This window comes from Solanum tuberosum, unplaced genomic scaffold (assembly GCF_000226075.1).
Source record: "Solanum tuberosum cultivar DM 1-3 516 R44 unplaced genomic scaffold, SolTub_3.0 scf00141, whole genome shotgun sequence".
NCBI classification, from domain to species: domain Eukaryota; kingdom Viridiplantae; phylum Streptophyta; class Magnoliopsida; order Solanales; family Solanaceae; genus Solanum; species Solanum tuberosum.
This window is the reverse complement of record NW_006239075.1, coordinates 164,155-178,436: the sequence shown is the minus strand read 5'-3', so window position 1 is coordinate 178,436 and position 14,282 is coordinate 164,155. Positions and strand designations below refer to the sequence as shown.

General features: G+C 35.7%; 2 protein-coding genes across 2 annotated transcripts in view; one reads left to right on the top strand and one right to left on the bottom strand.

The window, feature by feature from the left end:
* Positions 1–10,199, top strand: part of LOC102585506 (cullin-4-like) — a 15,594-nt gene extending 5,395 nt beyond the window's left edge. Inside the window, exons 4-17 of the mRNA XM_006352910.2 lie at positions 1,793–1,973; positions 2,373–2,495; positions 3,841–4,128; positions 5,506–5,631; positions 5,776–5,877; positions 5,959–6,012; positions 6,505–6,611; positions 6,723–6,783; positions 6,882–7,013; positions 7,136–7,273; positions 7,928–8,008; positions 8,180–8,260; positions 8,644–8,724; positions 9,920–10,199. Coding sequence (XP_006352972.1) covers positions 1,793–1,973; positions 2,373–2,495; positions 3,841–4,128; positions 5,506–5,631; positions 5,776–5,877; positions 5,959–6,012; positions 6,505–6,611; positions 6,723–6,783; positions 6,882–7,013; positions 7,136–7,273; positions 7,928–8,008; positions 8,180–8,260; positions 8,644–8,724; positions 9,920–10,033 — 1,669 coding nt within the window. The 3' untranslated portion in view covers positions 10,034–10,199. The remainder of the gene's footprint in view (positions 1–1,792; positions 1,974–2,372; positions 2,496–3,840; positions 4,129–5,505; positions 5,632–5,775; positions 5,878–5,958; positions 6,013–6,504; positions 6,612–6,722; positions 6,784–6,881; positions 7,014–7,135; positions 7,274–7,927; positions 8,009–8,179; positions 8,261–8,643; positions 8,725–9,919) is intronic.
* A 798-nt stretch (positions 10,200–10,997) lies between these two features.
* LOC102585170 (uncharacterized) lies at positions 10,998–11,563 on the bottom strand. The gene has a single exon (XM_006352909.2). The coding sequence runs from the start codon at positions 11,439–11,441 to the stop codon at positions 11,208–11,210; it is 234 nt and encodes a 77-aa protein (XP_006352971.1). The 5' UTR covers positions 11,442–11,563; the 3' UTR covers positions 10,998–11,207.
* Between the last annotated feature and the right edge of the window lie 2,719 nt (positions 11,564–14,282).

Genomic DNA, 14,282 nt, shown 5'->3' with positions numbered 1-14,282 from the left:
AAAAAAGTGTTAAAAAATAAAAAAAAAAAAGGGGTTTGGGGGGGGGGGGTGATAGGACCTTAGTTTAGTTAAGGTGTATCTCTGGGATTTTGGTCATAGTCTAGGGGGGTACTTGTGCCTTATCCCTTATACTTCGTTAGAAAAATGTTTATAAATCATAAAATGATTAGCCTCACTTCAAGATATGCCAAATTGTTGGACAACGGTGGTAAACTGCCAAATCATTCCCTCGGTGATTGCTCAAAGCCACGAAGAGATCGGCATAGTCAACATTTTATCCTAGACACCCCTGAGATAAAGATAAAGAGACGAATTGATGCAATCTTGGACCATGGATATGAATGTATCCCTTGCCCACTAGATTAGCTTTAAGAAGAGCAACCTTGCCCTCAGGATCACATCTTAACAGTAAACACCCAACAACACTCCACTGTTTATTTGCTCTGTGATGAAAAGCTATCTTACAAAGAGCCATTATCATGAAGAGCCGTTGTTTCCTCAATTATAGCCTGATGCCAATTGATTAGAGTCTTAGACTGTCTGTCGGTAAGATGGTTGGTTGGATATGACCTCACTTGCTGGTTGGTGTTATGGCGACGAAGTGCTCTGCTGAGGTGTGATGTTCACAGGTTTCTTTCAGTGATGGGACACTTATTCTGTTGAGGTCGCCATTGGATGGGCTTCGAATATAAGTGAGAGGTGATGGTCAGGGCTCGACTACAAGTTGATAATTGAAGAACCAAATCTTTTCTTCACAGATTTTAGATTTATTGATTATTTTTTAGACTCTGAAAGGAGAAGTGTAGAGAATTAAGATAAGAAGAGCTTCTGAGAGTGAATGACTTGATTAGGTATCTAAATAGCGTTTACAGGAAATCTAGTAAAGGAAAACATATAATTACAACCCTCCATATTTACTGAACAATTTTTGGAGTTTACCTTGTCTTAGATTGACTCACTGTAAAGGGATTCCTGTTTTTTTTCTAAAAAAAAAAATTCAGTGTCTTTTGTCAGTTTCTCTTTCATTGTAAGTTGTAACTATTTATCTTCTTGATGCCCTTTTGTGAATGAAATACCTTATCTATAAAAAAAACACTATTTTTTTTAAAAACACCGCAAGCACTCTTTAGTGGGGTCCACAATAGATCATGTTAATGCATTTAAATGCCAACTCCTATAAGAATATCTTATTACGGGTAATATGAAAATATAAATATTTAGTGTTTTAAGATGTAACGTGTACCAATAGTACCAATTTTTTTATTTTTTTAAAAAAGATGTTATGTGTACCAAGATTTTTTGGAACCAACAATAAAGGGAAGAGCACCAAATAAATTGGGACAAACGGAATACTTTTTTATTATTGCAACATTGTTATGGACGTCGGGTCTAACTCAACCCCAAAAGCTAGCTCAAGGGTGAGAATTGCCCAAGACCATATAAAGTGATCAATTTATCCTCATCCCACAGATGTGAGATTCAACACCCCCGTCACGCCTAGGGCTAAACATCTGGGGCAGGGAAATTTGATATAGGGGCCCAACATCGGTATATCATGAAGTGGGATTAGCCTGACTCTCTGATACCATGTTATGGACCTTGGGTCTAACTCAACCCCAAAAGCTAGCTCAAGAGGCGAGGACTCTTCCCAAGACCGCATGAAGAGATCAATCTCTCCTCTTCCCATGGATGTTGGACTCAACAAACATTTTAATGCTTAATTAGTAAAGTGAGGTCTTCAAGTTTCTTCCTTTGTTTATTTTCTTTGTTCATTCTGGTGTAATTCTTCCAGATTAGGTGAGGCAGTTGATAGAACTCTTCTTAACCATCTTTTGAAGATGTTCACTGCCTTAGGAATTTACGCAGAGAGCTTTGAGAAGCCATTTGTTGAGCGCACTTCTGAGTTTTATGCTGCTGAAGGTGTCAAATACATGCAACAGTCAGATGTTCCAGATTACTTGAAGCATGTAGAGGTGTGCTTTCTCTGCTTCCTTTTTCCCTATCTTTTTGTTTGGCCTATCTTTTCTTCCTTATGGTAAGTATAATTCATTCAAACCAAAGAACTGAACTTATTGTTTTCATAGTCAAATGAATTATTGTCTGACCATGTTTTTTGTTCACATGGATCTTCAAAACATTTTATTTGTACATTGAAATCTTTGGTTGGTTTCTCAAATCTACAAATGTGTTTCCAAAAAAAATTCTATTTGTGGAATCAAACTGTAGTTGGTCAATTTAACCTCCATTAACCAACCAGGTTATCTTTTTCTCATATAGATGGCATATATTATTAGTTTAAGCTATTGTTATGCACTCGTGCCTTTTGATTTTGCGATGATCAAGTACCTGACTGGTCCTTTTTCGCCTTGCAGGTAAGGTTGCATGAAGAACATGATAGGTGTTTACACTACCTGGATGCAAGTACAAGAAAACCACTAATAGCAACTACAGAGAGGCAACTTTTAGAACGTCATATTTCTGCAATACTTGACAAGGTATTTATGCTGAGGTAACTGTAACAACTATAGAGTCAAGTAGGGGGATGCGGACAAAGTATTCTTATGGGAGGCCTGTAAAGAAAATTAAGTTTTAGATGAGTTCCAATGATGCATCAGCTTCAAAGTGAACAATGTAGATAAAGTTCTTGGAAACATTAACGGCGTGATGTTACTTTAACTTTATAAGAAAAAAAAACATTAACGGCGTGATGTTAATTTCTTTTTCAAAAAAAAAAAACATTAACGGCGTGAAACAATTTATCCCCGGTGATATTAAACGTATAAATCCAGAAGGCATGGTAGGTAGCATAGGTGTGAAACAAAGAGAGGACAAGCACAATAGGATGAGGTTAAGAAGGAATTCACATGATTGAGATGTTGTAGAATTCCAGTATTTCCTTTATAGGCCAAAGATATCATGGACATGTCAGGATTCCTGGAAATAAAATGGATAGAAAAACGAGATGTTTTTAGTTAGGTCATTTTATTATGGTATATTGAAAATTATTTTATTGCACAAAATTGATGAAAGGGGAGTCAACATTTTCCTATTGTTCAGTATGTATTCCTAGAGCACTTATTTCCCTTGACTAGTATAAGTGAAGCAATCTTCATAACTGAGGAATTGAGAGGGAGAAGAAAAACATTGTTGGTGTGCAACAGTAAGAGCTGTTTTCATGTGACCAAGTCATAGATTCAAGCTGTGGAAATAGTTTTTTGTAGAAATGCAAGGTAATGCTGTGTACAATAGACTCCATGTTGTCCGGTCCTTCCCAGGTCATAGCAAATAGCGAGAGTTTAGTTCATTGAGCTTCCCTTTTTTAGTGTGTAAAAATTAGGTGAAGATATGGGCCACTTACTTCTGCATTGCAGACTAGCACACCGTCTATGTGACATCACACTGAATGAATTTCATATACAATTGGCCATGCCTGCCACTGTTTAAGTGAAGTATGGCTATTTAGCAATGGATTCAGAAGGAATAAAGGAGAAGCATGGTGTGAGAAGTAGTCCCTTTAGCACCCATGTGAGAATAATGGAGGTAAAGTAATAGGAGTGTCGTTGAAAGGAAGGAAAACTCTTTCATACAAATAAGGTGGGCATTCTATCTCCTTTTTGGGTGCAATTATGAGATTGTGGATAGCATATATAAGTTGAGATCAAAGACACCCATTTTTTGTTTAGATTCTTTACTTTGTCTATATCACTTGTATAGTAGGGACTTCCTCCACATATTAATGAAGTTATTACTTTACAAGAAGAAACTTTTGTGTTCCCCATGTAGTTATGGGCTGCTGCTGCAATCTGTATGCTTCTTCTTAATTGTGTTTTTCATCTCCAGGGTTTCATGATGCTGATGGACGGAAAGCGTATTGAGGATCTTCGAAGAATGTATTCACTATTCCCTAGGGTAGAGGCGCTTGAATCATTGAAGCAAACTCTTAGCTTGTACATCCGAAAAAATGGGAAAAGCATTGTGCATGACGATGAAAAAGATAAAGATATGGTATCTAGCCTGTTAGAGTTTAAGGCATCCGTTGATACTATATGGGAAGAAAGTTTTTCTAAAAATGAAGCATTTGGCAACACTATCAAGGATGCGTTTGGACATCTCATAAATGTCTGTGAGGTACAGTTGTTCAGTTGGTAACACCTGCCTTGTTATATAGCTTTCCAACAACTAGCTCTATCCTTCACATATCTGTATTCATGATTATCTCATGCATTCTGTATATTAGCACTGTCAGTGTCACTTAGCGAGCTGCTGTCTAAAGGAATTTAAGTACTCCTGTTATTTGAAGTGAATGACCAATTATATTGATACCACACCAAAACAACTGAATGGAATATTTAACTGATCCATTCCAGATCGACTGAGTAGGTAGTGAAGTTGTAATGACTTAGGTGTTTGCTCAATTTTATTTACTCTGTGGAATACCTTAAATACATCCCAATGTCTGTAAGATTTTGGCAGTATGTCTTTTTTCCCAAAAATGAACTAAAGAAAGAATGAAAGAATTAGGCACTATATTTGTATCACCTCACTGAAATAAGGCCTCATTTACCCTTTCTTTTTCATTCTGATTTGTTGTTTCTGGAGTTGGCCGGGTTACTATGGGAATGGAGAGAATATAGACTTAATGCATTATTTATGAGAATGATTTATCTCATGTGAAAAGGGTTGCTTGTATCATTGGGTTTTCCTTTCTCTCAGCCCATGTTTTAAATGAAGTACACGTGCTAGGACACTGCTATTGACTGCGTGTTCATTCCCTCATCTCTTTTCACGTGTTAAATGAAGCATACTGATCATGCCAATGGTTGCTAGAATAGAGTTCTTGTATAATATCACTCCTACAAGTGGGTCCAAAGAAACCAAAGCTGTCGATGGTTTTTAGGAAAAAACAGAGTCTTTTCTTCTTTATTCATATCTGTGCAAATCAATCAATCCATGCAAATAGGTGCACTGTTCCAGTTCCTGAGCTGCTGCATGCAACCTGCTGTACCAGGCATATCTTAATGTGCTATCGACAGATTCTCTCGCTCTTTTAACATATGGCATAAAACTTGAAAATACCTGAACCTGCATCTTACAAATTATCTAGAATTCTCGCTTTAGCCTATAGGACATGTCTACCATCTGGACAGAGCATCTTAACTAGGTCACATCTTTAAAACCATGCTTGCGATATCGTAGTCCAGTAAGTTGGTTGTTCAACTTGCTTGTTCGATAAGATCTGCTATACGGGATTGTGGTAAATAGTAAGCATGTTAGATGCTCTGATCTACTTTAATAGATCTGCCATTCTGGGCAGTTTGTATCCTTTTCATACTTCTTCCCCCCCTTGTAAATAGTGTCTTCCTGGACCCTTTCTTTATTTTTGGTCGAGGGGCAGATTACTGTTGATGGTTATTTTTTGTTATACAAAATACATTCTGGTACACCAAAGTGCAGTATTTGCTCAATTAATTCACAAAATTCATTGGATTATTTTGCTATTTACAGAATCGGCCTGCCGAGCTGATTGCTAAATTTCTGGACGAGAAGCTTCGTGCTGGAAATAAGGGTACTTCGGAAGAGGAATTGGAGGGTATACTTGATAAAGTCTTGGTTCTGTTCAGGTTTATACAGGTAAGAGGATACAATGAGCAGTAATTGAAGAGAACTTAAGGAATCTGTAGCCGGATTAGCCTGTTTATATTGGACAGGATTTGATACTTCCTGTATATTGCATATGTGAGATATTGCTTAGTGTGTGCTATCATCTTTATGTAGGGTAAGGATGTATTTGAGGCATTCTACAAGAAAGATCTAGCAAAGAGATTATTGTTGGGAAAGAGCGCCTCAATAGATGCAGAGAAGTCCATGATCTCTAAGGTCATGTCTCTTATGTGTAACTTCTGCTCTTTCTTACTTGGTTTTTATTGCTGTATACTGAGCCTTTTCATTATGGTGCAGTTGAAGACTGAATGTGGTAGTCAATTCACTAACAAATTGGAAGGAATGTTCAAGGTATGGAAGGATATATGCATCTCCCGTCATGTTTTTCGAGGTTGAAATATTAGTGGATCAGGGGAAATAATTTCCGTTCCTGGTTTCTGCTCTGCCGAAAAGTGGTTTTCATTGAGCATCAGATAAAAGTCCATCTATCTTGGGTTCTCAACTGACAGATCTCTACTAGAATGTGAACATCTCATCTTGGCTTTAAATACATCAGGTTCAGAATAACCTTTTTTTTCTTGAACTAGAATAGATATTGTTATAAAAGCGTGGTAAACTGAGTTCTGTGTACTAATGTAACTGGAAGGGTTAGACTGGTTACCCCATAGTTTACCAGAATAAATGTATCCTATAGGCTCTAACTGGTTTTATTATACCTATTCTAGAGGTCTAAAGTGTCCTTTGATATTGGATAATAAATTTGGTATTTTTCTAGATTTCATGTGGACTTGCCTGTTTTTAATCAGTGACTTTGTTGTTTTAATCTTCGAACCCATTATCCAGGATATTGAATTGTCAAAAGAGATAAATGAATCCTTTAAGCAATCTTCTCAAGCCAGGAAAAAACTCCCAACAGGAATTGAGATGAGTGTTCATGTATTAACCACAGGGTAAGTTGCTTATCCCACTAACCATTACTTTTTCAAGCTGAAAAACTTTTCTCTTTCTTTGTTTTGCATTTTGATTGAATTTAAAACTCATTTATACTGTTTGACATGCAGGTACTGGCCAACATATCCGCCCATGGATGTTCGGCTCCCCCATGAACTCAATATCTATCAGGTTTTGTGCCAATTTTACTTTCCATTTAGGTCATCTTCGCGCCTTGAGTTATGTTTGTGTAAGCTACACATGCCCTTATACTTGGATCTGTACTGCAGGATATTTTCAAGGAATTCTACTTGAGCAAATACAGCGGTAGGCGGTTGATGTGGCAAAATTCTTTGGGACACTGTGTTCTAAAAGCAGAGTTTCCCAAAGGCAAAAAGGAGCTGGCAGTGTCTCTGTTTCAGGTTTGTTTGCTCTTTCACTGAATGTATCAGAGATACTTATCCTCCTTCTAGCCAACTCTATCACATATGCAACAGATGTCTAAATCGTCTGCTGTTTTTTTGCCTATCTGTTCTTTCTGCAGGCTGTTGTTTTAATGCTTTTTAATGATGCGGAAAAGCTTAGCTTTCTTGATATGAGGGAAGCAACTCGAATTGAGGATAAAGAGCTCAGGAGAACTTTACAGTCTCTTGCATGTGGTAAAGTTCGTGTTCTCCAGAAGGTGGGTGGTCATTACTAGGTAGAGATTGTTACCTACTTCATCTCATCACCCCAAAATTAATAAGACGTATTTAGTTTTGGAAGGCCCATTTCCCAGCTTTTGAAGATTGATTGGACTTCGATTGATTGGTGCATTGGAAACAAAACTAAGATAGTTACTCCATTCCAAAGTGAATAACATGGTTTGGACCGGGAGATTCAAACAGGCTATTATTTTACTTGAATTCAACTTTGATACATTTTGAAAAATAAACTTTGTCGCAATCAGAAAGTTTACTGAAGTACTATAAAATGATATTTTTAGGAGGTAGCAAGTAACTGGTGGAAGTAGTCGAGGTACGCGCAAGCTGGCCCAGACACCACCGCATAAACAAAAAAGAAGCTATATTCAAATAAGTTGTCATGAAATAGGACGTAGTGAATAGAAACTACGTGAAAGGTATTACAATAGACAAGACAGCAATATAATTTGAGTGTTTCTTAGTGGACAATTTTGTTGAATTTTTGAGAAGAAGAATAAAATGATTACCCATTTTGAAATATACAACGACAACAACAACATACCCAATAAAATATTGAAAATATACTATCTCTTATAATGAATGTTGTTCTGGTTTCAACCTTTAGCTGCTGAAAAAAATAAGTTGTTTTACAGATTCCAAAAGGAAGAGATGTGGAAGACGACGATACCTTTGTGTTCAATGATCAATTTACTACTCCACTCTATCGGATAAAGGTACTTTGAGAATATTAATGCTTCAACTTCTAAGAAAGAGAAGAACAATGTGAGGTTGTTTCAAATGATACTGACATGTTTCTTAAGTTAAAGTTTGATTGGTATAATGGGATTATTGGATTGCTATTATGCATAGATATATAAATGGTAATCCTTTATCCATGTGTACAGGTAAATGCCATTCAGATGAAGGAAACAGTTGAGGAGAACACAAACACCACAGAAAGAGTATTCCAGGACCGGCAATACCAGGTTTTCTTTCCTATTTACTCCCCTCTGCTCTTGTATGTTCGGTTGAACTTTCTGTAACCTGTTTTACCTGATAAAAAGTTTGTCTTCTCTTAATTGGAGTGCTTCACAACTTTGTGTAATAACTAATTTGAAGTTGTTGATTGATATCTTTTTGCTTTTTTTTCCTGCTCTAATTTCCTGTTGGTAATCAACATTTCTGCTTCCTACAAGGCCATAGATAGTCAGGGAAAAAAATCAGATTCCTTGCCTGGTCTTGGGCTGAAATCACTCTAGAAAATGATATTTTCTTTTAACATATAGGTTCTCGATATCAAGGGAAAATTTCAGACTAATCCTCTTCTTTGCTGTTGACATAATCTAGTCTTCTGTCTCCACTTCGGCAGGTTGATGCTGCTATCGTTAGGATAATGAAGACCAGAAAAGTGCTGAGTCATACCCTTTTGATAACTGAACTCTTTCAGCAGGTAAAGTTATTTCTTAACTTAATGTATCACAGATAATTTTTGAATCTTGTTTTGGGGAAATGGATCTGGTGCAAGCTCTGAAGATGCATGAACTCCACACTAGACTTCTAATTAAAACCTATCAGTTGTCCATATGGGTGTCTTGCCTTCCAATTGACACAGGTGATTGCATTTAGTACCAGTACAAATAGTACTGTCTCAAGTTCCTTCTTGACAAACTTCAATAAAGCTTTCAATGAATTTAAGTACATTTTGGAATCATTCAAGTGTTATCAGGATACACCTCTATCATGTTCTCAAAAGTTTGTTGTGGTTTTTGAAGGCAAATAATTTATCAAAAAAGCATAATAGTAATATGATGTTGAGGAGAAAACCTTCTATTTGGGGCAGAAATGAAGAACAGAATATCACTAGAAATATTAGGCTGGGATCCTACACCATGAAAAGGCTACTGCTCTTTGACTTGCAAAGTAGTAAATACCGTCATTGCAGTTGAGTAGACAAATTATAAATTTCTTGAAAATGTACAACACTAATACTTAAGAGGAGAAACAAAGAGACCAAAACAGTTGATTGTCTTGCTGAAGTTCTGATTACTTTTCTCTATCAGGGTGTGCTATTTAACCCTCCATTTTGTTCCATTTATTATAAATGTTGAAATCATAAACTCTGGATCCAATTGATTGTAGCTGGCTTTTGTATACCAGCACTAAAGATTGGACAGAGAGAAGATATAGAATTGTTGTCAATTGGCCTCAGTGGTTGATGATAATGCGAAATTCTAGACTATTTGATTAAGATGGAATTCCAATTCATGTACACTTCAAACAGCAATCATCTATGAATGCCACACACACACCGGTTGAGGCTCTGCTAGTTGATGTGTCAAATTTGTGATTTTCATAACTGAGCAAATCTTGTGGGACAAATGCATTCCTTGCCACATTCTGATTTTGAAATGTTGGTAACTGTGGAGAATATATTTTAAGTATTAACATTTAAGTGTATTTTGGCTCCTCAGCAGTGCTTTAGAAACGAGCTACTCAGATGCAATTACTATAATATGATGGTATAGACATAGTTTGGTTATGAGAATTCTGATCAATCAGAATTTCCTAGTAATAATGCTTTGACATTCAAGAAAAGGATACCATGGTTTTTCCACCCCTGACTCTGTTACATATTTGTGATGCAGCTTAAATTTCCTGTAAAACCAGCTGACTTGAAGAAAAGGATTGAAAGTCTCATAGAAAGGGAGTATCTGGAACGAGACAAGAACAATCCTCAAGTTTACAACTATCTTGCCTAGAATGTTCATGGCATAAATTTTTTCTTGTAAATGACTCGAGATGACTTCCATTCTCAGATTCAACTGTAAAGTTAGCCTTTATTTCATATAGATATATGTACTCTTTTGAAAAACATGAACAAGTGCATCTTTCAATAGAATGCTCAAAAAGAATGTGCATTATGGCCAAATTGTTTGTCTTGCAGGTTTCTATTCCGATCCTACCTTTTTTGTTGGTTAATACAATTATACTGGGATCGAAAACATGAGATTTTTGGCTACGCCCTATCTGATTACTGTTACATTGCTTAGTCTTTCTTTCACAAGTAGTTCCTAGGATGTCTTCCCAAACCAGGTTAGCTGCATACACTGAAGGAACTAAAAAAAAAAAAGCTGGTGTTTTTAAAAAGTTTCTTCTTTATTCCTTTCTTGGCTAGAGCATCTGCCACCTTATTCTGCTCTCTATAGCTAACCTATGGACCTCCCAACCTTCCTATCAGCAATCTACATTCATTATATTTGAGGTTTCCATTATCATGCATTGTGATAACCTCTAGCTTAGAGCTAAGGGAACAACGAGTGGAGGCAAAATCTTGTGGATAGAATACGCATATAACTCAGTTGGTAGAGCAACTCATTTACACACACCAACGTTTTTCAATCATACAATCAGAAAAAATGTTTTTGTTAGCTCAATTGAGATGTCTTACTCCATAACTTGGAGGGAACCATTGCCTGACAAATGGTTGGAGGTGCAAAATAGACCCCATTATTGATTGAGATCTTGATAAGGTTAATGAATACCCACTCTATTCTGTCTGATTTTAATGTTCACCTTTGTACCAGTTAAGTGAATACAACACCAATATTTAAAAAATCTTTCATATGTTTAATCGACTAGTTAAAGAATGACGGTTTGGAAGAAGGTAACTAACCTAATTAGAAATTCTGATTCATTCAAAAACATTACATTTACGAATCAAACAACTTCAAAGCCAATATCCGAATTTCTCAACAAACTGTGTCATTCTCCTCTTATAATTATACATAAATAAAAAAAAAAAACTACTAAAAAGAACATATTACAATAGAGGAAAAGGCCAACACCCAAAACACAAAAGCATCTATAGTTCGATTTCCCCTTGTAAAGGGGGGCAATACAATCAAGCAAAGTAGGAAAGAAAATAGGTAATGATCAGACAATTTTGACGGGAGTAGAAGAATCAGAACCCAGATCGGAGTCTTGAGGTGCGTTTGCAGTTAAGGGTGCCCGGATACTGTCTTCATCATCTGGGTCATAGTCAGGATTGAGATTCTGATCAATGGCTTCTCGACCCTTTTCAAGACAAGGCTTACAAGCCATCTCTATGGTGATCCAACCAAGAATTACGCCTGCAATTGCTATCAATGCCGTTGTTAATGCCCCCATTGCACTGTGACCCCTCAATTTCTCTCTGATATTTGAGATTTGACAAGTGAAGAAGAAGAGTTCACCAGTAAGAGCAACTCACGCAAAGTATTTCTTAGGTCCAGATCCAGAATGGGTCTTTGTTGGCATTTATTTGTTCTGATTTCTTATCATAAATAGATTTTTCATTTAGAAAAATGTTTTAATATTTTAATTAGTCCTTTTCTTGTAGGAAATGTTTAGGATTCTATAAATATAGGTTGTTCCTTCTAACTTAATTAGTATTCACAATGTAGTCCTAAGGTTTTGAGAGTTGCGGTTATGGGGGAGCATTTTGTGTACCTCCTTGTATTCCGAGTGAATTGGTTGAGGTTGTTTCTCTCTATATTTTATACTCTCATATTTATAGTGGATTGCTCATCTCCTTTGTGGACGTAGGTCGATTGACCGAATCACATTAAATCTGTCTCTTTTGGTATATTTCTCGTTTGTCTTCTTACTCATGGTCTTTCAAGGTTTGTTTTGCTAGCTTCCGCATTGTACCTGCTTATTTTCGGTCCTAACAAGTAATATCAGAACACATGGTTCAATGATCCAATGATTGAACAAGAGTGAAGACAAGTTCAAGTGGTTTCACATCAATTTGCAACAAACTTGATGATAATGAAGATTTTTTGTCCAGCTACACGTGGAGAAGAGATTTAAATCATATTTTCAACATTCTTGTTGCTGCATTTTTGAAAATAAAAATAAAATATTTTAAAACCATTTTTAACCCATATATTTTAAACCTTATTTTTAACCATGGCAAATAATAGTGATGAAGATTATGTGAAGAACAAAGATTATCATGCAGTGAAGAAGGCGTATCAAGTTTTGTCAAGAAAATCCAGCCAAAAGGGGAGATTTGTTAGGATTTTTTTGCCCTGATTTTCTTACCTTATTTGAAATTTATTTTTTCCTAAAAGAAAAGACAAAACATTACCATAAATGTTTTTACTTTTGAAAATATATTTTTCTTGTATATTTAGTTTATTCTTTTCTTGGAATAAAAGTTTGAAACTCTATAAATTGAAGACCCCTTTTCTCATATCAAGAACAAAACAAGAGAATCCACAATGTAGTCGTTTAGAGACTTTTGTTTATGGGAGATTTATTCTCTTAACAATTTTAATGTTTTTTTATATTAGTTTTCATATAATAATATTTTGATTTTTAGTATAAGTTTTTGTTATCTGAATTGTCAACCATATGATTCGTAATTGTAAGCTTCCGCATGACGCTTAATCACTTTCAAACCCAACAAGTGGTATCAGAGTCATGGTTCAATGATGGAGCCATGTTAGAGATGGGTGTTCATCTTGGCGGGTGTAGTTCTAGCCGCAACCTTTTTGACAGTAATGAAGATCTTTGTTGGAGAAATTGTTTCAGAGATGTTCTCTGTGTCGAGACGTAGATTTGATGGAGGAGATTATGGAGAAAAGATGCAAGATCCTAAAGATTATGTGAAGAAGGTGGACAAATTTATTTTGTCAAAAATTCAGGCCAAAGGGGTGATTTGTTGACATTTATTTGCCCTGATTTCTTACCATAAATAGGTTTTCCTTTTAGGAAAATGTTTTAATATATTAACTAGTCTTTTTCTTGTAGGAAAGGTTTAAGACTCTATAAATATATGTTTGTTCCTTCTAACTTAATCAGCATTCACAATGTAGTCCTAGGGTTTTGAGAGTTGCGATTATGAGGGAGAATTTTGTGTACCTCCTTGTATTTCGAGTGAATTGGTTGAGGTTGTTCCTCTCTATATTTTGTACTCTCATATTTATAGTGGATTGCTCATCTCCTTTGTGGACGTAGGTCGATTGACCGAACCACGTTAAATTTGTCTCTTTTGGTATATTTCTCGTTTGTCTTCTTACTCATGGTCTTTCGAGGTTTGCTTTGCTAGCTTCCGTATTGCACCTGCTTATTTTCGGTCCTAACACTTTTTTGAAGTGAGTAAATGTGTAGGTTCTTTTTTTTTTCCTATTCGGTGTTTAGTACCCATATTGAAGTTCGATTAAATTTGAATTCGCATTGAAAAGTCTCATATTGGGGGTAAAACACTCACTAACAAAGACGGCTTCGTATCCAAGGAGACTCAAACCCGAAACCACTTGGTTAAGAATGAAGGAGTATTTACCACTCTAAATTTTAATTAGTCTAGATTTTAAAAAGAAAAAAAAAGAGTAAAAAGTTGCCAAATGATAGTCTCAAATTGCTTCAATGATGTTGATGGAGAACGAGGTGAAAATAATGAGGACAAGAAAGCGAGGAAAGAATCCTAAACAAACTCCTATAATGAATTTAGAGTTTAAGTTACCATATAATACTTTTTTGATATTTTTATTTAAATATTAATAATATGCATATTAAAAGAAACAAGTATTTCTAACAATGAGTGGAGTTATTTTCTTGTCCACTATCCGTAGATAGAAGTTATTCTCTTTGAAGAGAATATAAAGATGTAATTTTTATTTATTTTAATCTTGTATCATACAACTCTTTTTTAAGCTAGTGTTTGACCATAGATTTCCAAATATTCTTCGCAAATATTATTTGGGTGAAAATTTGGGTGAAATTTCACCATGTGTTTGGCCATAATATTTGTGAAATATATTTCACGTTTTAGAAAAATATGATTTATACCCATAAGTTTTAAAAACTATCAAAACTAACCATAAGTTTGTATTACAAGTCAACTGGATCTTCATTGCAACAAATAACAAGTAGTTTCCATGCCACTAGAGCAATGTGGTAGTTTGGAGTGAGTGCAACAAGCATTATTTCATATATCGTGAAGTAGACAAAGCACATGACTTT